The 27,155-nt window shown below is 33.3% G+C and overlaps 1 protein-coding gene across 1 annotated transcript in view; it reads right to left on the bottom strand.

The window, feature by feature from the left end:
• LOC143914001 (protein-L-histidine N-pros-methyltransferase) overlaps positions 1 to 27,155 on the bottom strand; it is a 193,049-nt gene that overhangs the window by 98,162 nt on the left and 67,732 nt on the right. Inside the window, exon 2 of the mRNA XM_077434072.1 lies at positions 24,699 to 24,889. Coding sequence (XP_077290198.1) covers positions 24,699 to 24,889 — 191 coding nt within the window. The remainder of the gene's footprint in view (positions 1 to 24,698; positions 24,890 to 27,155) is intronic.

Here is a 27,155-nt window from a genome sequence, read left to right on the forward strand (position 1 = left end):
TAGAATTATGTAAAAATGTAAGTCAATGAAGTGTTTACCCAAACAGTTGTTTAGCTACATATCGATATGTTATGAACTGAATATATATAAACCATATGAACCAACTGTTTGCCTCTTAATGTCTCTAAGTGCAAGGTTATGTGTTACTCCAGATCCAGATCCACCCCCGATCGTACCTTTCCATATCTTGTTGTTAACTTTTTATTGAACTGGATCGATTCAAATGTTGATCTTGGGTATTGCATTCCAGAGTGACCTAAATTTCTCTGTTCATAGCGACTCTGTGTGTTGCTCTGCCTCACGAATGCTTGGGTTTGTCTTTCGTAATTCTCGACACTACCATAATCCCGCTGTTTTGAGATTGCTGTACAATGCTCTAGTTAGGAGTATCTTGGAATACACCTCTATGAACTGGAATCCTTACACTAAGTCTCTATCTGTGAAGCTTGAACTTGTCCAAAGACGATTTCTCAGACTGCTTTATAAGGAGCAATATGGGATTTACCCATACTTATTTCCTTCAAAAGTCGTCATGGGTATGGTCGGCTACACTTCTCTTGACCACAGGAGGAGTGTTGCCCTCATCAAGTTCTTGTTTTCCATATTTAGAGGCTGTATCTCCTGTTCGTCTATCCTGGCTGATTTGGGCCTTCATGCTCCAGACAGTGTGATATGGACCCGCCATCGTCCCTTTTTTCACACTTCTTTGGCTAGAACTGTGGCATTTAGTTATTCTCCCATTCCTCGCGGCCTCCGTTTCTTAAATTCACTGGATGGTGCCATTGACATTTGTCACGTCTCTCTTCATTATCTGCACCACTTCCTAAGTTATGGAGGTCGCGACCATTTAGAAAGTTTGAGTTAGTGTTTTTAATTATGATTTTATTATGATTTCATGTTTTATTTAGTTATCTTTTCCTTATTTAATTTGTATATTTGTATATTTAACTTGTGTTTTTTCCTTTTGTATTTCTTAATCTTTTTAGCACACTCGTTGCTTTGGAGCAATCTGTTAGACGAGTGTGCTTGATTAATTGATTTTGTAAAATAAAATAAAATAAAAATATTATGTTACAATAACAGCGTCAAATCAGTATACAGTGATTGGGGATCTCAAAGATCTCAAATGGAGATCGAACACATTAGACACATTAATGACTGGCGACACGTTTCTTTTAATTTGTTTTTAGTTAATAACTTAATACGCCAACACCCATGCGATGATATGTCATCGGGTACAACAAAATGTGCGCAAAATTTAATGTTTATATATAAACATGAAATGCGTTGTTGTTTTTAAAGCCATATTATCACCAATTAAAAAAAGATTTCCTGTAAAACGAATGCGAAATAACGTGGAGAAAATTACGTGCATGCAATATTTGAATCAAAGGAGGGAGACGAAAGGAGCGAGGATGAAAAGGACGATGATGTGGCGAAGATCATCAGCGAGCTCTGTGAAGGTGTGGTGGATGATTAATGATTTGAGACCTCCACTGCGAGAACGCCACAAAAGGGGACTCATCACCGCGTTTAATTGCATAATTACGATCGGTAATTATTTGAAATTGGTTATTTTTTTCACTCGCCGTGTTGTCCAAATCAAAAACCGGTACGACAGAAGCTGGATCCGGACCGTGAAAAGCAACCAGCATTTTGGAGTCGTAATTAAAAAAAGAAATCTATAATAAGAAAAAAAAAAACGAAATAATAATTACAAAATGTCAGACTACGGCAGTTTGGCGTATTAAAACATTATTACGTTCTTTAATAAACAATGTTCGCACTGTAAAGCTTTTTTTCTAGTCAGACTATGACAGTTGAGTATCCGTATGTGAATGCATGCATATTTTATACCCAAGGTTTTTATATATGTACATATGTATGATAATTGCGGGTATAAATTGCATTTTTAATGAGAATGCGATAATTAAACTTTTGATTATAAAAAAAAACAATAATTGATCATAATTTAGGTAGTGACTTACACGTTATCTGATATCAAGGTAAACTAAATACAAATTAATGCTGTAATTAATGCACAGGCTCCCTACTTTTCATGCCTTTTTTATAATAATCAAGCCACTTACGACTTACGATATGTAAAATTCATGCAAAATCACTCTCGTAGAGATAAGTGGAGGCAAATAGAAGTCAAAAATACTTGCTGTTTAGTACAGCTTCTCTCCTTCTACAGTTCAAAGGGAAGTGATTCAAAATCATTGGCATTGGATTCGATATAGCCAAGTAACGCTTGAACCAATCTTTACTACACGATTTTACAAAAGTAAAGTAAAAACATACGTTAGTACATGAAAAGATGTTTTCCAACTTGCTATATGTATTTTTATTCAATTTATTAAATACAGGTAGGTACATGACATGTAATTGACTTGCTTTTTGGCATCTTTATGCATAACATTCTACATAATTAAGTGGTCAGTGTTCAGCTCGTCATATGATGGTTGATGCTCGAGTATTTTACTTTTACATACATATATTGTTATGCTAGAGAACTGTTTTTTTTATTATCATTTTGCGATAGATGCTACAAACTCTCAACAAAATGTATGTCAATTCCTATTGACATTTCATATACATAATATAACCAGTAGCATATATGAATTGTACGTAAATTTTATTGTACATTAATCATACTCAAATAGTGGTGACATAGTAGGTAGGAAGGTTTTTAGGCAATTTTTAATCGGGAACCGTTTCAACAATGAAATCAGAAAAAAATGGCAAACTCTGATAAGAAACGATAGACCTGGAGTCACAAATATCCAGATCTGACCAGCAGCACTACAGATATACTCAGAAAAATTCTTTTCAATCGAGGACAGCTCATGGGATCGAACCCGGCGCCTTTCGGTGTTAGGCAGAAGCTTAAGAGGGCTGGACAAATGTATTAAACTTGTCCCTTCCTCAATTATAGCACTAGAGAAATTATTTTTTAATAATTGCTATGCTATAAATATGCTATGCATATCCACTATAGGCATGTTTCAATTTTTTTTATTTTTTTGATTATTTATTTTTTATAGGAGCTAGGACCCACCAAACATGAATATGGAGAAAACTGGGGAATACGAAACCTCTTTTGTCGATTTAAAATAGGTATTATCTGGTCGAGGCGCAACTGTCGCATTCACTCAATACACATATTGATATATATTGTCGCATTCACCTAATATATGCATTCACTCAATATATGTATATACATATATATCGAAGAAAGGAACGACAACAAAATTAAGGTTTCGGGTATCCAGCCCCCTTAACGACCGAGCTATACTGCTGGCTTTAATATGTATTTGGATAATATGAGAATATTAAGAGAAAAAATATCTTTAATTAAAAAACGCCTCGTAAAAATAAAGTAAGCCATAAAAGAGCTAAAGCAAAGTAATTTTACAATGAAATGAAATTAAATATCGGACAGGCTATAAAATAAAGCGACATCGAACGTAATTTACGACAGAAACGTAATTGTATATTGTATTATATACATAAATAGGTACATACATACAACACACATGGAAGATAAAGCAGTGCATAAAATATATTCACAACGCCGTAAAATCGATCCCACGTGATTATTCAAAATCAATTTTTCTAATATGAAAAACGAAAAGCGAGAGAGGCAGAGCAGAGCACGGTCCGATTTAATATGCGACTTCCATTCAAATGCGAAAATGAGATTTTCTTTTATTTGGCGTCGTAAAACGCGTTCGACTCGTTTCCATTGTTTCGCGCGCGCGAAAGCGCTCCGTTGTTGGGTCAATTAAAAAAAATCGCACGAAATGAAATAGTAAAAATAAACACACGGACGCGTTTTATAAAGCGACGACCGCAGGTTGAGAGTTAACAACGCCATCCGATATATATAATATATTGAGGCGTGAAAATCGCACTTTTCCCTCTCGCGCGCACAGCCTCTGCACTTGCGTTATCTCGTTCGTACGCTGCGATATAACAGCTACCGGGTTTACGTACAGAAATTATTATTACGTTACCTGGCAACCGGACGCGGTAAACTACACGAAACTTTTCGAATCAGACGCGTTATAAGAGCCAATAAAGGCGACGGAGCTCACATGTATACGTCTCTTCTGCAATGTCTCTCAAAACGTACGCATTGTTAATAAAAGGTTCGGAAAATATCGCAGTTCGGACATAAGACACGCTCTCAGTGCAAAATCAATCCAAAAAGTCGAAATCAGACGATAGTTGAAAACAAAGATATTAATTTATTGAAAAATCAACAGGCCTCACATGTCGAAATTCATGAAAATAAAGAATAAATATAACAAAATAGCATCTGAGCCCAATTATTCATTATGTATGTATGTACATACATATATAAATATATGAGATCTCATATTTATAGAATAGATTTGTTGTTGCATTAGTTTCATAGTTACAAATATATTGTTATTATTTCATAGTTATTAAGTATACTGTTTTATTTCGACTGCCATTTATTCATAAGATTGTTAAAATTTATGGTAATTTAGGTCTGTTTGTTTATATGTGTTTTATTAAATAATTGTATATGACTGTTTTTACCTAAATAAATAAATAAATAAATATTTTTATTTTTACATACATAGATACATATATACCAGGAAGGCTTGACAGGAAGACCTCAATGCGCAAAAAATCGAATCGTTGTCATAGAAATTTTGACTTGTTTACAAAATTCCCAACCAAAGATATACACACATATAAATATATATATATATATATATATATATATATATATATATATATATATATATATATATATATATATATATACATACTTACATACAAAGTCTCTTTCGAAATTATATATAAGATGTTCGCATGCATACAATCAGAAAACAACAACTCAATATGATCACAGGATTAAAAAAAAGTTTAAACAAACAATTAAGAGCAGTAAAAAGATTATGAGCGCGTATACATTAATCGACTAGTTTTTTTTTTGCGTGAGTTTGATTAATGATCACCACTCTGTGGTAGACAATGTTCTATGTACATATGTAGTTTATATTTAACGTTTCATTTAAGTTTTATGTTAAAACTATAAAAACATCATTATAAATGACTTCATTTTATAATGTAAAGGAAGCTTGTGTGATTTTTAGTGTCGTGATAAAATCAATGGTTGAAAAGATTGGATTTATCATCATTTACATCCATTGACAATCAATTGCTGGATGAATGCTTCTCCAACCCGTTTCCACTCATTCATCTCAACCAACACATTTTCTTAATTTCATCTACCCATCTTCCCTGCTCTCTTTTTTTTTACCCTTTTGCATTCTCTCGGGTAAAATTCTAGCAGTTCTTTTGTTCAACTTTCGTCCATTCTTCTAGCCACGTGGCCCAACCATTGCCATTTTAATATCTTCACTCTATTAACTTTATCTATTACCCTTATTATTAGAGCCCGGATAACCAAGGTGCCGTTTATTGTTCAAATGTTGTAAATGCATTGTTAAAGGTTTGCCGAACCTTTTTTACAAAGCATTTGCAACAATTGAACAATAAGCGGCACCTTGGCTATCCGTACTCTACTTATTATACTTCTCGGTTGACGGACGCTTGACCGAATTGACACTCGGCCGACGGACGTTTGACTGAACAGACATTAAGCCGATGGACATTTGGCCGAATGATATTTTAATGATACTTTTGAATAATGTATCTGTTTTCAGTGACTTTTGAGTAATTTTGATACACGATCGGCCAAATAAACGTCCGTCGGCTTAGTGCCCGTTCGGCCAAGTGTCCATTCAGCCAAAAGTCCGTACAAGTACTTCTCACCCACGTATTCAGCTTCCTGTCTTTCCTCGTTATGCCAAGCATACAGCGTACCATACTTATTTGGAAGTAAATATGTAAAAAAAAATACAATAAATGATTGAAAATATTGAAAACGGATTTTTAACATTTTATAGTCAATTCTATTGAACCAATTTTACCATATTTGACAATTGAGAACCCATTATATTGAACCAATTTGGCGCTATGCAACTTTCTAGTAATTTTTTTTATAATTAGTCCGATATTAAATTAAATTCCGGAAATTCAAACGGCCGTGACAAAATGGCTTAAGGCGAGCTTAATTAATCATTTGAATATGATTCATATAACAAGTTTTAAAAAAGGCAAGATAGTCTTATTATATGTGTTTAGATAAGGGTTCATTTTGAAGAAAAATATATTTTATCACATAAATACATATCTATTATATGTATACCTACATACATACATATGTATATAAAATTGCTCATATGTATAAAAATAGGAATTGATACACCCTTACTTTCCATAGTGAGGGCCTAATTTTTGTAAATGCGTTCATGGATCACATAAAAGTAGTAAATATTTATATATGTACATAAGTACTTGTATATAAAAGCCAATGGGAAGCTTTTGATTTTTTGAAAGCTTTTATCTGCATGTAGCTGAATTTGGTTCATATATTTTTATTATTGTATTATTTTAAATCAATAGAATGGAGTAGCGATAGATGCGTAGACTTGTCCGCTAACAAATTCAGATATATTTACATTAATGCGCGAGCTTTTCGCGTCGAAGCCTTATCGGATCGCGCGACCCGCAAAAACCTACGCGCATAATCGAAAACGGTCGCCAATAAATATTCAGATGGACCCCACACGAGAGAAAGAGGGATGCAGGGAAGGGCAGGAAGGGAGAGAAGGCAAAACGCGGAAAAAAAGGATAAGTACCCATACGAAAACGTTCTATATGTATTTACTCATAGTCTGATTACACGGAATAAATACAAGGCATACATACAGAGAGATAATTGAATTGTATAGAAATCATTGAAGATAAAAATATTGGAAAAATGTAGATATATAAATCGTAAACAAACAATTTTTTTTAGTCTAAAGTCTAATATGTATCTACATACATACATATATTAGAAATAGAGAGTCCTAAATAATTGTAAACCTCCGATTTACATAGCGAAAAGACAAACAATTTTAAATACAAATACACATAGATATATATATATATATATATATATATATATATATATATATATATATATATATATATATATATATATATATATATATATATAGCCAGCAGTTTGGCTTAGTGGTAGCGTATATATTTAGCACCACTGAGGTCAAAGGTTCGAGTCCTCGCCATCTGCTGGTTAGATTTGGGGGTTTTGTGACTCCAAATCGATCGTTTCTCTATCAGAGTTTGCCAATTTTATCTGATCATTGCTGAAACGGTTCCTGAAAATTGGTATTAGATCTATTCCTGTTGTCACAAAATCTGCCTGTTTATAATTTGTAATAATTATACACAGTAATTTGAAATCTATAGATATCTCTATAGACATCTCTATAATTTCGTATTTATTATATGTATGTATAAAAATTGTACACAAAAATAAATCTAAAAATAATCCATAGATGTCTCTATGATTATTATTTCTGATTATTTGTTATATGCTATATATTCTGATTGTATATGTATTACTGTATTTCTGATTGTTTATGTATTCTGTATTTCGTTAACGTACACCCGTCGCATTGGAGCAAATCTGTAATGACGAGTGTATATTGATTTGTAACAATAAAAAAATAAAAATAAAAATATGAATCGATATATTTGAAATTGGCGGAAGTCCAATATTCAGTTCCAAAAACACTATTTCAGTTTGACTTAATTAACCAATTGTTATCATTACTTTTAATTCGATACATTCAGAATTTGGGCTAAGTAGAATAAACTTATAACAAACCACCAGTATTTTTAAAAATTGTCAAACACAAAAAAATACATACATATATTCTATGCTTCGCAAGACATTTCTCGAAATGAAGTTAAGTGGACTTATGTCACTTTGAATCATTTCGCTAGTTTATATAACGTGTTATATACACTAGCATTAAAATTTCTACTTTAAAAGAAAATTAAATTACTCCTTTCCTTCTGGGCATGCTCGGTTATAATTCCTTTGAACTTCGGAGAAACTTGTCATTAATTCATTTTGTTCTCCAGCTTCTACGTGGTAATACGTCATGCTAGTCGTTGCTGGAACAGTTGGAACTTTATGTACCTAATAATTATGTACGTGGCAGACATCATCATTTGATGGTTGTACCTCTTGCCCGCACAGTTCTTTATCGAATGGCTCCTATTCCAAGACCAATGAAATCTCGGCTTCTCAATGAAATCGTAGCTCCTGAGCATGAATGTGGTATCTTCCACCTCAGTGAGCGTGGTTTATCGGAGATTATTTTAATCAATTTGTCTGATAGCCTGCGCTCATCATTATGTTCATAATGAGTGGAATTTTGATATTCTCTATTCCATTTGGGCCTCGCAGGGATGTTTTGTATTTGCGGCTAGTTCTTATATGTACATATATTGGTGCTGGCTATATATATGTAGATGGTGCATGAAATTCCTTACTTTTTATTTTATTATTTGATATTTTTACTTTATCTGCTATTATTATAATGCTATTTTTTATGATTATGTATAAATGTATTTTTTGTCTGTGTACATACATATGTATGTATGTATGTGCATATTTTTATTTTCCTCATCTCCCTATATTTTTCGACCATTGTGGTGCATTAGGGACTCCTGTAATGCCACGATGGTTCAAAGTTAAACTTAAATAAATAAATAAAATGAGATAATACTATAAAAACCAACATGAACGATAGATCACTGGATCGGTAGGTATTTAGATGTATTGTGAACACAGTTTAGGAATCAATAAACATAATGGAACTGAATATATTAATAATGAGCTTGGATCGATTGATGCAGAAATACTGAAAAATTAATGAAAAGCTTGGCAAAGTGGTGAAGAAACCTAGCAATAGTTGAAAGAAAAGTTAAGCATGGAAGAGTGAGGAAAATTACTCTGAAATTGCTATGTATTGAATTTTTCGTGTAAAGTTTAGTTTGTTTGTAGTATAAAAAGTAGAGTAGATACAAAATACAAATAGACCATGTATATAATAAACGCAAATTCTTGTTAATACTATTACATATATTATATGCACACATATTTCAAGTTTCATATTATCGATAACCACATTGAAAATTACAATATTTACACGGGTCAATTTCAATTGCAACAAAACGTCGCACGTAGATCATTTTCAATCGCAGATATAAGAACATGTACAAGGATAAGTGCAACTTAACAACCTCAATCGGCAAACATTACGTACAATTTGCTCAAACGCGAAACCTTATCACAGCTCATCATCACGTGCGGAGATCATCTTAAACACATCATCGAAACGAGAGACCGCATTTTCAGCAGGTTTCGGAGGAATCAAATTCGCCTTTGGTCCGTCAATACGTAAACCAAAAAAAAAAAACATTTCTTCAAGGAACCGGTCTCGAGCGAGAGTCGCTGTTTAATTGCTCGTTATTCGCGAACTGCCTATTTGTCGATCTCGTACTGAGCGAGCTCGTAAATAAAAACGAATAAAAAGTGGGGTCGAGTCCGTTGTTCGCGAAACGGTAGCAGTTGTGTCGAATCGGAATCAAATTAAAAATTAAAAACAAAACTCGCCGTGACGGCAGAAACCAATCCTCGAAACTCGACTGACCAAATCAAATTCGCTTGAATATATACAGAGTGTTGTGAAACGAATCGGTCGAAAATTTATCGACATTTCTTATCGGAAGCTTAATTAATTAGATTTTTGTGCGGTAAAACACGGTAACTAACCTAGCTCGTTATGGGGTGTGAGCTGTAATGAAAGATAAGGGTGGATAGGATCGGATATTGAGGTAGGTGCAGGGTAGTTACAAACACATTGACTATCAAAAATCAATATATGAAAACTCAAACGCGAAAAAGGCGTACATCAAAAATATTATATTACAATAGATAATAAAAATTGAATGCTAACTTTTGAGATGTAAATGTAGTAAAGTATAATAAAAATATATACAAAATGTTCAATTCACATCTTTGCGACTCACTAAGCTTAAATTTTTGGTTTCGTATCTGAATAATTAAAATTTAAATCATTAAACTACAAGATGAAGATGTCTTCAATACGTCTCCAATTGTCTCAGTTCTGATCTATATACACTAATTTATCATAACCCACACATTTTCCTTACTTCGTTCACCCATCTAACTTGAGACCTTCTTTGTAACATTTCACTCTTTTGGGTACTATTTGAGCATTTCTTTTGTCCACCTTTCGTTCATTTTTTCAGTTATATGATTTCAATGTAATAATTTGCTACTTAATTCCGCATTAATTTATTATTATTGGCAAAAAATATTGATCAAATACAGGAACGTCATTTCAACTTTTTAAAGAGGGGGGGGGGAAGTTGGCTAGTGTGTGGTTGTTCTTACAAGGCTTTTATTTAGCTTCTGTATGAAACCATTTATTTGGAAGACGCCTTTAATTGACGTGTTTAAACTTTTAGTAATAAATAATCGTATTGATTAGGATTCATAGTACATATTTCAAATGACATGTACATATGTATGTTTCTGGCCTGGCCAAATCTAGGGGGGTAAATACTTTCCTCTGTACCCTAAAATTTCTTCCTTGATCAAAAACTGCATTTTTAAGAAATAATAGCAATTTTAACGATTTTTCTAAAATCACCGAAATTTATTATTGCATCAATTTCTGTCGCAAACTACGAGAGTACATAAAAATAAATACATTTACGAAGACCGATTCCCAAATCACAGAAAATTACGTAGTGATTCTTGTTTTACGCGGGGTATGTATGTACGGTAATTGGATTATTAGTCACATTGCGATCGCACAAAAGACAATTTTTACCATGAAAATCGCGAATATGGAATATTTGGCTCTCGAGTTCTCTTTAGTATGATAGTTATCGTTAGTATGATGTACTTTTCGGCTGACAGATGTTCCGTTATATAGAGATTTTAGTGACATTTGGGCGAGCGCTTTGTGACCAATAATCACCGAACCGTATGTACATATATAATATTTAAATCAGTGAAGATGAAATAACGAATTAGCGAAAACAATTGAAATTTCTATCGGGGGCCAAAAGTTTCAAAGCGATCGGAAGAGTTTAAGAAGGGGTGTCTCGCGAACGTACGAAGTAAAACGTTTAATAAAAATTAGCACAAAAAAGTGATGTCGGCATTATTAAGTTTATTTTTTAAAAGTGATAAAGTGTACGCCCCTGGATTGCAACGACTTGGCGCGAAGACGGCATGACAGGGTAGTTTTGTCGTGTAAATACCGATAAAGGCCAGAATCCATTAAGTAATTAATCGGAGAAACGCGGCCACGCCCGGCGATCTTTCTTCATTTGTAATATACTCCTACCTGTACATACATGCATATACATACATACATATATATGTACATCGGACCCTAATTTAATTGATATTTCCCTCATCGACAGTCTAAACGGGCCGCACCTCCATCTAAGATTTATAGCTCCGAAGGTCCTTTTTAATTATTCACGAGCTAAGAAATTTAGACGATCGTTTGCAGTGAATCTACTGACGAAAATACAGGTCGATGAGATAAACTTGAAAACAATGAAAAAAGTGATCTACTGATCATTTTCTATTTTACATTTTCAATTTAATTTTGTTAGTAATCATAGTATTATATTATTCTAATGTTAATGTACGGTATAATGGGAAAAAGAGCTCAAAAACGACCCTGAATTCAGTATATTCGGAGAAATAAAAAAAAATCCTGGTCAGGCGTTATTGCTTCAGTGCTTTAGGGCGGTTTCAGACTAGCGTTTTTTTCTGCGCGTATACGGTCGTTTCGGCATACGCGCTTACACGCGCGCTACTTTTCGCGCTTCAAAAAACCGAACGCGCGTACACGGGCTTATTCCGGCGTTTTCGCTTGAACCGGTAGTGGTTATTTAGTATCAACATGGATAATACGAGCTTATAGGCGCGTCTACGCTTGTACGAGTTGCGCGTATGGAAAACGAAGCGCCTATACGCGCCTACATGCACTTCAAAAAACGAGATTATACGCGCGTATAAAACGCTAGTCTGAAACCGCCCTTAAGATGCACGGAGATTATATTATTAAAAAAGTTGGTGTACTTTGTAGGTTAAGAAATTTATTAAGTATAAAAATTAAAATATTGATATATACATAATTGTATTGTACGGCCTCATACTGTATATTGCGCTACAGTGATCAATCTATTTAGTGGATTGTGTATTGATAAACTGCAAAAAGTGCAGAATAGAGCAATTCGTGCAATTTTTAATGTGAGGAAACTTAAGAATGTAAGAAGTATTTTAGATGAATTGAAATGGTTGGATATTAGAAATAGTCTTAAATTAAGCATTTTAAAATTTGTATATAAGCTAGATAATAATATATTACCCAAATATTTTAATAATCATATAGTTTGGAATAGAGATATACATAATTATAAAACTAGAAATAGGAATAAATTAATTATAGGTAGAGTTAAGAAAACTAAAACTGCAGGAGGTGTTTTCCAAAGAGGTGTTCAAATATACATCAATGTATAATGCCCTTCCTGAGAGCATTAGAGGTGCTAGTAACATTGGTGCTTTCTTGAGGGGTGTTAATGGATACCTCTGTGGAAGATTACGTAATTATATATGTAAGTTTAATAAAATGTTTGTTAATTTTGTTAACTATGTTATATTATAGTTGTTGGTTTAAGTTTGAAATGGTTAATTTTAAATAATTCATTAGCAATTGCTATTTAATAATAAATAAATAAAATAGTGCGGCAAGCGTTAAATATAATGGAGGACATTATTTTCAAAAATGAGTGGTATAACCATATTTTAAATTTTAAACAAAGAGTTTCCGGAAACCTTCATAAGCCCACTGATTGCCAGACAGCACATTACTCCTGTACAAACAATACTCGGTATAGCCGAGCAAATGGAGAGACCATAAGTGGAATCGACCAGTCGAAGGATCCCTTATCGCCGAGATAAAGATCCAAGATAGAGAGAGAGATAGATGGAAAAGGTTAACGAGATGCAGATAGTGCGATTCGCGAAAGGCGCGTGCTGAGTGTGACCGGGAGATATTCATCTGGTCAGACCGGGCGGTCAATATTCATTAGTAGCCGACATGAGCATGTGGTCAGTGTGAATCGACCACAATTTTGGCTCGTCATCGGCTCACTTGGCACCCGCTTCTACGCCAAACTGGTTCTACGATCGTTTTTATTATTATTTATTATATGCATGTATTTCGTTTCAAACCACATGTTCGGGTCGTTATCAGTCTTGTGATGTTTATAATACGACACGCAAATACAATAAATCAATGGGGAGCCGTTTGGCTGCTAATTGGTTTAACACGGTAGCCGTCGAATGATTTGTCTGATTATATTTGATGAATTTGATATGTTAAATGGATTCAATAGTCAATTTGTCTAGTCGTTTCTGATAAAATTAATCGATAAATAGAAAATCATAACAAAAAAAACTTCATCTATTGTTACATAGATAAAGTAAAGAACATAATAAATCTTAAAAATTCAAAATGAAGCGACTGAAAAAGTCCACATGAAGCAATTGTCTATCAAGGGTCCACCGATGAAGTGATTCGTCTGTCCTAGAGATCAGTCTCGCGGCTTCGGTGATTACTAGAGGTAGGATAGTCACAGTGCTATCCATTGTTCGGCAAACCTTTAACAATGTATTTACAACCTTTGAACAATACACGGCCCCCTCAGGCTCCGGCGACTAGCTGATTACTTCGTTCGCCCAAAAGTCACTTAAATCTCTATAGCGGAACATCTGGCAGCTGAAAAGTCCATCATACTAACGATAACTATCATACTAACGAGAACTCGAGTGCCAAATATTCCGTATTCACCATTTTCACGGTAAAAAAATGTCTTTTGGGCGATTGCAATGTGACTAATAATCCAATTACCGTCTCACGATATTCGTATCGTGGCTAGCAATGTTTACTACAGTTGGATATTTCTTTTTAGGGAATTTTCGACAGTTACATATGTAAAATAATTTAAACTGCATTAAATGAAATATTTATTTATTTTATTTTAAAAATGAATATTTACCATGATACCATTACGAGGTTTGCTCTAAGGCGACACCAAGTTCTTACTTATGTAAATCTGTACTTTATAAATTTATAACAATATTATTTTAATTTCAACTAATACTGACAAATGAGGATAGGTTGCCAATTTGTTTGGAACCATTTCTACAATGAAAACATATAAATTGGCAAAGTCAATTCAGTCGTTATCCGACATATTCTTGTGTCTATAAGCCTTTTATTAAGAATAATCTAATGTATATTAAATTTATTAGTGTATCACGAATATACACATAGCCAAAAGTTTTGTTAAACATTTCATTTAAATATATATATTTATTTTTTATTTAAGATATTTGCAATCGACCCGTCGGTCATAAGCAGATTTTATAACAATTTATTTATCATTTAAATATATGCAATATGTAATTGAACCAATTTTATTTTTCAAACCTTAACAATTATATGTAAATCGGGTGTTAATTGACATTTTATATTCTATATGATTGGGTCCACTTAAATTTCGCGAATGAAGAATATAAAGTGGCACTCTTATGATACACTATGAGTATTAAACAATTTATTTAAATGTTGAATCTTCCATTCAGAGCTTTCAAATCTATTAGACCAAATTGTCAAGACAATGATTGGAATATAAAGACTTTAAACTGTACGCGAAATTGACAACATTTCAACACATCATATATTTATTTATTTACATCGTATATTTCAACACTTTAAATATTCATATGTTTCACATTCGTGAAAAAAATACGTGAAAGACCTTCATGTAAAAGATAAATATCCATCCATACAAATAATGACATTGTATAAATCGTAATTGACACTCTTCGGCCTAGGATGGGGTGAAGGTAAAAAAAAAGAGTAAAAATAAAAATGAAGGTGCAAACAACGCCATAAAACAAATAATGAAGTGTATTGATCGAAGTCGGTAGCATACAACTTTTCCATCTAGTAACGTTCTATCATACATACATAATAAGTGTGGGATGCGCGTGTAAAATAACCCTCAGTTTAGTATGTAAAAGTATAGTATATTGAAAAGATAGGCGGCAGAGAGGAGAGTTTTAAGGATACATACAGGTATAGTACAGGTGCGTGAATACACACACACACACACACATATACAGGTAGGAGAAAATAGTTATTTCCATCGGAAGAAGGGAGTCGTGGTATAAATCATAGTAATTGGACGGCGGCGAGCGAGGGGAGCGATTGTAAAATAAAAATCATTATGTCAGCTCATTATCGGGTCCAGGACAATGGCGAGCGGACATTCAGCGCAGATCCGAGGTCCGGGTCCGGGTCCGGGCCCAGCCTCGCTCGCTTTCGCCCCGAATTACCGGCTAAATAATGGCGAGATGGGCGGCCAGATAGCGGAAATTAGCATTGATCTGGATTCAGCGGCCCTTTGTTTCGCCTCGCCATGTTTATTGCCCCGGAGAAGATAAGCCGCAGCCATGGAGTTGAAGGTTGAGAAGCTCTCTCACCCTTCTCATGATCATGGACGAAAATGTAATTTTTTCGGATCAATACTAAGTATTCTAACAAAAAAATAAATACCGACACTCGTATCTAGCGAAATAAAATTGCTCACTACCAGTAGTACCGGTAGCTGCCAGCAGTATCGGTATTTTATTTATTAGGTCGTCTCGGAATTAATGTCGTTTTTCATAGTAAAATTCAAACTTAATTTTTTTTAATTATTTATAATTCATCAAGATATGTATATATCATCATTATAGAGCGCGGATAGAGACCGTGCTTTTTCCAGGAATCGGGGTGGTTTGGCTATATTTAAAAAGCTAGAGTACAAAAAAAATGGTTCGGTGAACCTTTAACAAAGTATTTACAACAATTGAACAATAAATGGCGCGCTGTGGGTCCGGCCACAGATTGATGATTCATCAAGAGTCAACATTGGATTTGCGATAATTCATCAAGAGTAAAAATTGGATTTGCTTAATCCTCTTGAATAATTAATAATTTGCTTAATCCTCTTAATGCTCTTGATTTGCTTAATCCTCTTAATCCTCTTGTCCACTTCGAGGCTCGTCATCCAAGCTGAGATTGCCCGATTGAAACTTCTTAAACCAACGTTGGCACTTCTTTACATCCAGTATATCGCCGTATATGTCGCAAATGAATTTTGAAGCCTCTACGGCACTTGTTTTCGCATGAAACAACAATAACATACTGTAACATACACGTCTTTATCATTTTTTATGCTAGATACGTGTCCAAAAGGAACGCAACGAATCCAGAAGAAGAAAAAAAAACACAAGACGCGTCTTCACTTGTCAACGAACCGAAAGAGATCGAGTCAAAATTGCATATTACAAAAACGACATTAATTCCGGGAATACCTAATACATACTAGCTGAACCCGACATGCATTGCAATGCCAGAATAAGGGCGAAATTACACAGCATAGGATGTGGGACGTGGGTTTTTTTTAGATGGTTTTGAACGTATAGAAAAAATATGGCGTTCATGGTATCATACCTGGTACCGTCTTTTCAAAACGAAACATTTGAGCTGTTTCGTTGAAATTATATACTAGTGTTTATCCTTACAAATAATGACATTGTATAAATCGTAATTGACCCTCTTCGGCCTCGGATGGGGTGAAGGTAAAAAAAAAAAGAGTAAAAATGAAAATGAAGTAATGCAAGAATAAGGGCGAAATCACACAGCGTGGGATGTGGGACGTGGGATTTTTTTTTAGATAGTTTAAACTTATAGAAAAAATATGGCGTTCATGGTTACATACCTGTTACTGTCTTTTCAAAACGAAACATTTGAGCTGTATGTATAATATTTAAGTGTATTATATAAATGTATGATTTCATAATTTAACTATGGAAGTGTTTTAGAATCAAAACTTTTTGTACAAAATCTACTGCATACATATATTTATGTATGTAGTATAAACTATTAGACTATATAACTAGTATAAACATGATAGATTTGTGAGGAAATTGAAGAAAGGAAGACATATTTTTGAACTGCCAATACTAATACATAGATGTATATGTACATGTATGTACATCAGAATCGTTCATAGAATCGTTTTAATTAAAAATAATGTAAACCAGATCGTTATTCATAATATGACGGTTGTTGTTCAAGCATTCAACATTTAACTGAAAATTTTCCTTGAAACTTAGAAGTACCGGCAGTAAATAATGATTACCAGTAATTATACATAGCCTATATTAGAACCAAATATACATATATTTTCCATACGAAGAATGTAGTGTATCGATAAGGTAAAGAACATGATTATATATCTATGTATTATAATGTGGTAAACTATCTACTTTATATAACTCGTTACCAAATACAAGTTTTCGTGGGTCATCAATAGAAAGATTAGTTTTAATGATAGTAATTTCCACCGAAAAATTATGTATTATATTCAAGGTGATAATACCGCCACACAGTTTGTGAAAAAATGAACTATTTCGTTACGGAGCATTATTTCAGTAGTGAAAATCATTTCCGTTCAGGCAAAAAACCCTTCTCAATGAAATGATATCGAATAAAAACATAGATAATTTGCGTAACTGTTTGATACACACAATAAAATAGTCGCCCTGTTAAATTGTCTATTATAAACCGTGAAAATAAATAAAAATCGATTGACACAAACGCAAAACTAGAATAGGACTCGTGAACGACAAAATGTGCCTCTTTATTTTTTTTTAATCTTATATGACCCATCATTAGGCGCAGTAAAATTTTTACTCGCGAAATTCGCTCATAATGAAAACACGAATAATGCCAATATAATTTATTATATTTAATGTGTTTGCGTTATTGTTTTGGAAGTGAGTCCTCGTTCGGTTTATTGTTTCGGGAAGGATTTTCTGGCTTCCCAAACCTTCAACGCGCAGCATCACACACCATACCGCGAAGAGAACAGTCGAGAAGGGCCACTTTTAGGTCTTTAATCGGTCGCGATCGCATTAGCATCAGCCCTTATACAAATGTCTGTTCGGCGGCTGCTCGCACAGTACGGAATATCACCTTCAACCCTCTATTGACCCTAATCTTAATTACGGTAAGTTTCCTCCACAAAGTATTAGATCGAAGGAGATTTCAATCAAAATTATTCAAAATAAACGTTCGCAATACTTGCATGCCTACTTTTTCAACCACATATAAGCTTATTGTAAAAAACTAAATGTATGTAAGCTTATTGTAAATCATATTAACAATGAGATACAACATAACTTCTTATTGAATACTTATCTCGCATATAAAACTCAGTGAAGAGATATACTTTTAGCAGTGAAATGTCAGATCTGACATATTTGGCCAAAAATCAATATATATATATATCGTGTATTACATTACATGAAGGTAGACGCCAAATTTGAAATTTATATATACATATGAGAGTTAAAACTATAAATATTTATATATTAGAGATAACGAGAAACTATAGAGCAAATTTTATAAAATATAGAGTGAATTATAGGCGTTTAAGCAATTAAAATCTGATATGGCCATATCACGGCGAAAAGGTTGAAGATAGATTATAGTAGCTTGCTAGACGTCACCGTACCCAAAATTGTGGATATTTGATACGCATTGTTTACGATATTTTATCTCCAACGTAATGGCAGACGATACATTAACGTATATTGATGACCAAAATGAGCAATATGGCAAAGTATGAAAACGATCGGATAAGAGGCAAACTTTTTCCTGAATTGTAATCGTAAGTGAAACGTAAAGAAGGTATGTAAAAATAGTTGATAATAATAATATATCTAGGAATCCACATAGACCCAAGACTGAATTTTAAGGTGCACGCTGAATACATCATTAAAAAAATGGCTAGTAAAGTTGGTGGCTTATGTTAAGAAATATTTTAAGTAGAAAAAGTAAAATTTTAGTCTACATATAATACAATTGTCTTGCCACACGTGGTTTATTGTGCCATTGTGCTAAGTAAGTTTAATGGCCAAGATTTAGGGAAAATACAAAAATTACAAAATAAAGCTATGGGAGGTATTTTGAATGTGGGTAGATTAAAAAGTATTAGAAGTACATATATTAGATGAACTGGAATGGATGAGAATTAGAATTAGTTTAAATCTTAGTACATTGTCTTTTGTTTATAAGTTAGATCATAAGTATTACCTATAAGTATTTTAAGGATTATACGATAAGAAATAGAGCTATACATAGTTATTATTAGAGGTAGGACCGGAAGCGTGCTTTTTCCAGGAAACAGGGCGTTTTCGGTCTATTTTCCAAGAAACAGGGCAAACTACAAAGCTAGAGAGCATAACAAAAGGTTCATCATAAAAATGAACAAAGCACGGCGAAGAATGAACAATGAACTGCGCAAAGTTGGTCCGCTCTTTAGTTATTATACTAGAAATCAGAACAATTTAGTTGTTTAGCTGGTGGTATCTTTCACAGGGGCGTGCTCATGTACAATGCCCTCCCTGAGTGCGTCAGGTCTTCTAAGACCGTGGATGCATTCTTGCGAAGTGCGAGGAGACACCTCTGTCAAGCACAGTGCATATAAATTTATACATAAAATTTCGGAGTTAAGTAATTAAGAATGTATTTTTTAAATTAGCTAGATAGTTAAAATTATATAAATAAATAAATATTTGGACTTATCTATAATATATGTATATAAAAAAAAATTCGGATGTGACCAACCCACGACTTAATCTATGTATTTGAAGGATAAATACTAAATTCGATAATTAAGCATACATACACATTCAAATTTCCCGGCTATGAGAGCATTTTTGTTACAAATTGAGCGCAAATGTAGGGAAACTTACACAAGACAAAAGTTCTACTTCCGGCTGTATATTAGAATAATTAACATTAGAATAATATAATACTATGCTTTCTATTCTAAAATAGAAAATGATCAGTAGATCAGTAGCTATTAAAATAGATATAAGATGTATTATAAACATAATTGGGTAATAATAAAAAAGCATTTAAAAATCAAAAGGTCCATCGATGGAAATCCAAAATTCGCGTTTTTCGCTCCAGCTTTAATGTATATACATATGTATGTACATATATGGAGAATTTAGAGAAGGAAAGTTTGTATTTAGACGACAAGTCGCTTACTAGTCGATAATAACGTATGGAGTTGGGAATATTTCGTATTAAGTGCATAAAAAATGCAAGAAATACACAAGAATAATAAGAATGAACATTTGTAAAACAGGAAAATCATTACATGTGGCGACTATACTAGTATGTAGTAAAGCAAGTGCAAAAGTTCTAGTGATTTCAAGTGGAATAAAGATGTAACTGAAGTGTGATAATTGTTTACGGACTAATAAAGGAAATATGTATAAAATTTCAACTATTATAATCGTATAGATATTGGTAAAAACGACGCCATGGCTATTTACAGGTTAAATTCGCAAACACGTTATCGAAACGAAAGAATGCTCGATATTGAATTAATTACGACCGTCCAGAAATACATACTTGCGAGAGAATACACACAATAAACCTGACAAGTGTATCTCGAGAGAGATTTACACACATCCTCAGAGTACATACATATGTACATACATAAACCTAAGCACGTAGAACGATTTTGATTAAACACAAACCCCTTGCATAGAACGAAAAAAGTGCATTTAAAAATAAACCAACGGACAAAAGCACACACACACAATAAACGGATAAAAATCGCAATGGCGTGATTTTTTGCAACGAACGAAAGACTCGGCGCGATAACGAGAGCGAGCCGTAAAATCGCCCGCTAGCAATAAAAATCGATTATTGCGCAATTAACAAATTGATGCAATTATTTAAATGCAACCCCAGACTGCCGTAAAACGCAGTTTTATGTCTTAATAAAGCCAATCACAAGCACACCACCGACAAAAACAATTCACTCTAATTCAAAACGCAAAAATTAATAAGAAAAAGTGCATCCATACACATACATACATATGTATATACAACTGGTCACCTATTTATTTATCCCATATTAATTGTATTGAAAAAAGTCCAACTTAAATTTATTAAATCCTTACGCTACCTTTTTCTTACCTACACCACCCATACTACTGTTCCCGATATTTTAAAAATCCTATCTTTCAACAATCTTTCTGTCAGGCGACGACTCACTGATGCTACTTTCTTCTTTAAGCTCTTAAATGGTTTCCTTGATTGTTCTGATTTACTGAGTAAGGTTGGTTTCAGAGTCACAGTTATGTATTCTAGACACGTTGCACTCTTTTCACTTAATCCTTTAAAAACCAATTCCCTAAAATATTCTTATCTACAGTGTGTTTATCACATGTTTAACGGGGAGCTGAATGAGGTTGATCTGTTCGGCATTTCCTTATATCAATTTAGGACTACCATCAGGAGAATCTTGACATATAACCAGTAGCGTAGTCTAGTGGTGAATGTTGAATTATCTCGTACTTGATATTACGAGTTCGATTCCCGCTAAGTCTCGCTATTGGCCAGACCTTGGTTTGTCAAGGTCGATCGGAATTTGCCAATTTTTCTTATTTTCATTGAAACGATTCCTGTAAAATTGGCGTTTCCTTCCCAATTTTCTGTTGCGAACCTTTAGTTATTGTTATATCTTAGGTTTCGCCATATTGCTCACCATAGATGTCTCTGTGGTTGTTTATCGAATATAAAATTCGTATTGTTACATGAAAGTTATTCATCGTTATTTATCGTATTAATACGATGTTTGTAATATCTATATGTATGTCAGATATTGTTTAGATTTACATGTAGATATCTATGTAATAATTATGTGGACCAGGAAGGCGCATTTGGGGTTTACCTGTTAAGCCTTCCTGGTATATTTGTATATACATATGTATGTAAAAATATGTATGTATGTAAAAAATAAAATAAATAAATAAATTTCTTCTTCTATTATATAAACTTTTTCCAATATTTTAACACTTTAAGTTTAGTTATGCAATGTTCTATTCAGTCATGTTTTAGTTTGTATTCTTTTTTTTTCATTTCTTTATCTCTATGCATCATTTTATGTCATTTGTAAAAATCTGTAAACTCGGATGCTATTTTGTTATATTTACTCTTTATTTTTATGCATTTCTACATCTAGTTGTCTGTTGATTTTTCAATAAATAAAATAAATACATACACAAGTGCATTTGCACAGCCGGAGCTTAAATGCCATAGCTTAAAGCTCGGTGAATTAAAATGAAATTACGCCACAAAGGCATATCGAAAGTAACGTCATTACTATGTAGCTTTTGTGCAGTGTATGTGTATGTGTCTGTGTGTAATTAGCGTCGTATGCCCGATGCATTATGCAGCGGTTGAACTCATTTGCGAAATGCACCAGCGACGGTATGCAATTGTCCGCCGAGACGACATTAGCGCTAAAATGTGACCGACTGCTTCGATGTAATTATAAAACCATCAAGTCGTAACGTATATTTACTGTACACAATGCAAATATGCAATGCACTTTTGTGCACAATTCCGATGAAAAGCTTCATTTGGCTCGACACGCTACGTACATACATACTTTCATATGATAAAAATTTAAACTTAAACCATTATGTTTGTCATATTGAAGATTAGGTGTGTTGAATGGGCCAGAGGGTGCGAACCTTTTAACATTAAGTTTCAGAATAATCTGAAACTTACAAGATTACACATGTAATCATTTATTAATGAGATATTAGGGATATTACCTATATACATATACTAGATAGATACTGTAGTGCTACCAAAATGCTTGGATTTGTTTAGCGCAATGCTCACTACTTCTAAGATCCAAGTGTAGCTTTATTGTTCGCTTATCTTAGAACTATAGTATATAGAGTTTGGGTCTGTAATTTGGAGTCCCACTGAAATTAAAATCTCTCTCTCTCTTGATAGAAAGAGTTCAAAAAAAGTTTCTTAGATGCCTTTATATGAGGAAATATAAATATTACCCCTATTTATTTCCCACTGCCTTTTTACAGGGTATGCTAGACTTTGACTCACTACCTTCGAGAAGAATTATTGCAATTTCGAAATATTTAAAGGGAATATTAAAGGGAGTATTAAAGGGAAGAATTGAAAACCCTTCGATTTTATTGGAATTTAAATTTTTGGCGCCTGAATGTGGTAGAACTTTGCGTCATCGTTTACTTTTCCAACCTATTCCTGCGAAAACTTCTGCTTTCAATAACTCGTTTCTTTTAAAGGCTTTCCAATTACTTAATGTGATTGATGAACATTTGGACCTGTTCAATTGTCATGTTGATGAGCTGGTCAGTTTCATGAGATTCAACACAAGTCGATTTGAATGAGATGAATGATTGGTTATTTTTATTGTTCTTTCCTTTGTTATTTTCTTTTTTTTTGTAAGACTGGTGTGACACTTTGGGGCAACCTGTCAGGTCACACTGGTCATATTATTGTTATTATTATTATAAAAATAATAAATAAATTCATAAGTTATGCATACAACCGGCAAAATTGGAAATTTCAACATCTCGAATTTCACTGATTCGTATAAAAATGCGGCGAATTTGTCCATAAATGTCTCGCAAATATCAAGTTTCTAAGCATCTCGAAATTTAACGATTCATATAAAAAAAAAGCTCCGAAAATGTAAGTTTATCAAAAATTGTCAAAATGGATCCATAGATGTCTCTATCGTGCTTTGTTAAAATTATTCTAAAAATTGTATATCGATGTTTGAAATTGGCCAGGAAGGTGTATTGGGGTTTACCTGTTAGGCCTTCCTGGTGTATATATGTACATACTTATGTATGTAAAAATAAAATCTACTGACAAATTTCTACGCACCTCTAGGGAAAGTCGTCTGAAATTTTTTAAAAATAAGGACACATATATAAATGGTATTTCTGCTCTCTACGATTCCATATTTAGCATGAGAAATGTAGAAATTCAAAATACGTCAGCTCCTAAGAAACAGTAAGCTTCTTCAAAATACCTACATATATACATACATACAGTGACAGTCACAGAAATTGGAACACCGAGATTATGCATGAAATTTCAACATTAAATGTGTCACATACTTAAAACCCACACCCAAAGTCGTTAAAATAGTAGATGATATCGTAGTGCACTATTTAAAAAAGAAAAATATTAAAAATATATTACATATTTGTCTTCCAAATACATTTTCTAAAATGGATAAAAACGTGATCACGATAAGTCGAAATCTCGAGTTCGGAATTTTTTTACGAAAACAATACTTCGTATTACATATATGCGCATATTTATGTAGATATAAGAAAAGCATTATATCTAAGTACATACTAAAATTATATAACATAGCATTATACATATAATATTATACGAACAGCTCTACTAAAATATAATCGATATGCATTCACAAGGCATTAAAACCGTTTCAACGCATCAAAGAAAGCCATACCTCACAATTAGCCCCACCGTTTTGGCTAATAATAACATCGAAAAGTCGTGTTTTAAAAACCGTCAAATACCGTTATTGCCGAAAATGGCAGTCGTCGATCTCGACGGTACATTTGCGCGATTAAACCGCGAAAAAAATATATATCTCCAGCCTCGACGAACTTTCGCACAACACAATAAAGCATCGTTAATAATTAATCATCATACCCGTTAATGTCGGTCTTCGTCATGAACCAACTGAGCACGTTTGTGACCAGCGAGTACCAAATCTGCGTCCAAATCCACGAAGACTTGTCGATCGAATTGGCGATGAAGTTCCTCGTGTCCTCGTCGGGGGAGAGCTGGTGAAAGCGAGACTTGGCATTGTCGCTCATCGCGTCCAAATTGCACAGGTACCACTGCAAAAATGTAAGAATTGGGTTAGTTAGTTTTGTGACGTAATTTTCTACTTCAATCGACCCGCGATGGCCAATACATTTCGTTTCAGTTTCGTATTGCATTTTGGTCAAGAAATACAACATTGTTTGAGCGTAGGGGTTCCAAAAAACCGCCCGAAAGAATAAAAAACCTGTTTTCGGCTTTTTTATAAAAAGCCGGTTGACCGAATTTCACCGGTTTCTGAAAATAAAGATTTTTTGAAGTTTTTTATATCGAATAACAAAATTGTAAAATATATATTATATTATGCAAAACAATAATTGCTTATAAATTAAACTGAGTCATAACCATTATGAACGTTCATAAGATCATTATTACATATATGTATACGTATATTATTATTACAAATATCACAGCCGTAAAATGGCAGATCCTGAATATGCAAAAATAATTAAATGATTTAAATAAGCTACTATCAAGAAAATAAGGCGCAAAAACTAAAAATTGTCGAAAACTCAATTTGCCGAAATTCTGAATGGCCTTGTGGAGGTTATTGAAACTACTTTCAATAATATTTTATTGGTTTATGACCTGGTCTTCGTCCTATACTATACTATATCTCAAAGCTACCGCCGAGTGCCGTGCCTTTTTTTGTTGTTCAAAGAAATATACACGTGTTTTTATTGATCTTTCATAGAAATTTGAAATTCATAATTGTTGAAACCTCAAAAAGCCGGTTTTCGGTGTTTTGAAAGATGGTAAAAAAGCCGGTTTTTCGGTTTCGGTTTAAGCCGGCTTGGAAGCCCTAGTTCGAGCGTACATATACATATATAGCGGTTGGTAGAATTTGACATTTATTTTTTGTAAGTTTTGAGTTCGTGTTTCATATTTTAAAATATTAACATTAATAAAATTTTAATATAAAATAAGTAAGTTGTCGATATTACTAATTTATTTATGGAATACGTTTATAATTCATATTGATGGAAATTTATATTTTTTAGACGATAAAAGTAATTTTCATCTTCATGTTATGGAAAGCAAAACTTACAGTAATATTATTAAAGACCTTGCATTTAATTATATTGTAATAATATTATATAGTTAAATAAGAAATACTTAAAAAAATATATTTTACGTTCTTTCAATGTTACAACACATTGTACGAATGCGACAAATCGACTGTATCGGATCGGATCGACTGCAATGCAAATTTGCAATGATTCCTAATACTGACGTTATCATTAAAGCAAACCACAATACCGTCCGTAAAGAAGTTTAATTAAAAAAAAAAATACACAAACCGAATGAGCAAATTCAATTTATTTGAGGAATGGGACTCGTGTCATACGAATTTGATACAGTTTTTCTCGGCACGTGATTTACACCATCATAGCGGAACATTATACGTATCACGTTTGCTCAACTGTATTATTGTATTATAAAATAAGTATTGAAAAATCGATAATTTCTCACTCGAACTCCAATTTGGAATAAAAAGAAAATGAAAAACTGGGCCGCACGCCGGAATGAGATTATATTAACTGTAAATGATATCGAATACGCACGGTTTTTTTTATTTCAATTTTATTTTATACTATCGTAGAAATCTAAGCAGGATACAAGGTCACTAATAGTAATAATGTAATAATAGAAAAAGTACTCGAGGGGAGGGGATTTTATGCATGAAATCGAAAAAGCTTCTCAGTTACGGTGGATAAGCGAGTTACTCCGGCATACGCGAATCGAGTCCGCCATTGTTGTAAATAATGGATTTCAGGTTTTTACTCGTGTGGTCGTCTTGTAATTAGTTCCACGTTTTTGTCGTAAGACTATGAAAATCAATATACTCGCGGTCATATCGGGTTATTTCACGTTTTTATTTCAAAAAATTTCGATCGACCTGGGTGGTATTTTTCCATCTACGAGATTCTAAGAAGTTTTGGCCAAGTCTATGCATTTGAGTAATTTGATAGTGACGCTGTGTGTACTTACACACATACAAAAAAGTCACATTTAAAAGAAAATATGTACAGGCGACGGATTAAAATGATTGCATTAGAAGACGTGAAAGCGACGAATTAGTTTCAGATTGAATACAAATTTAAAAAGCATTTAATTAATTTTAGCCTTTATTATTGAGTCAATTTGAGGTACATATGTATATATGTATCAAATATATAATTTGGAAAGAGACTTTGTATATATGTATGTATGTATCCTTCGTTCATAGAAATCCGTGAAGTTATCGAACAAATAATTCGCTTTTTTTCCGATTCAAATGAT

Source organism: Arctopsyche grandis, chromosome 7 (genome assembly GCF_051622035.1).
Source record: "Arctopsyche grandis isolate Sample6627 chromosome 7, ASM5162203v2, whole genome shotgun sequence".
NCBI lineage: Eukaryota > Metazoa > Arthropoda > Insecta > Trichoptera > Hydropsychidae > Arctopsyche > Arctopsyche grandis.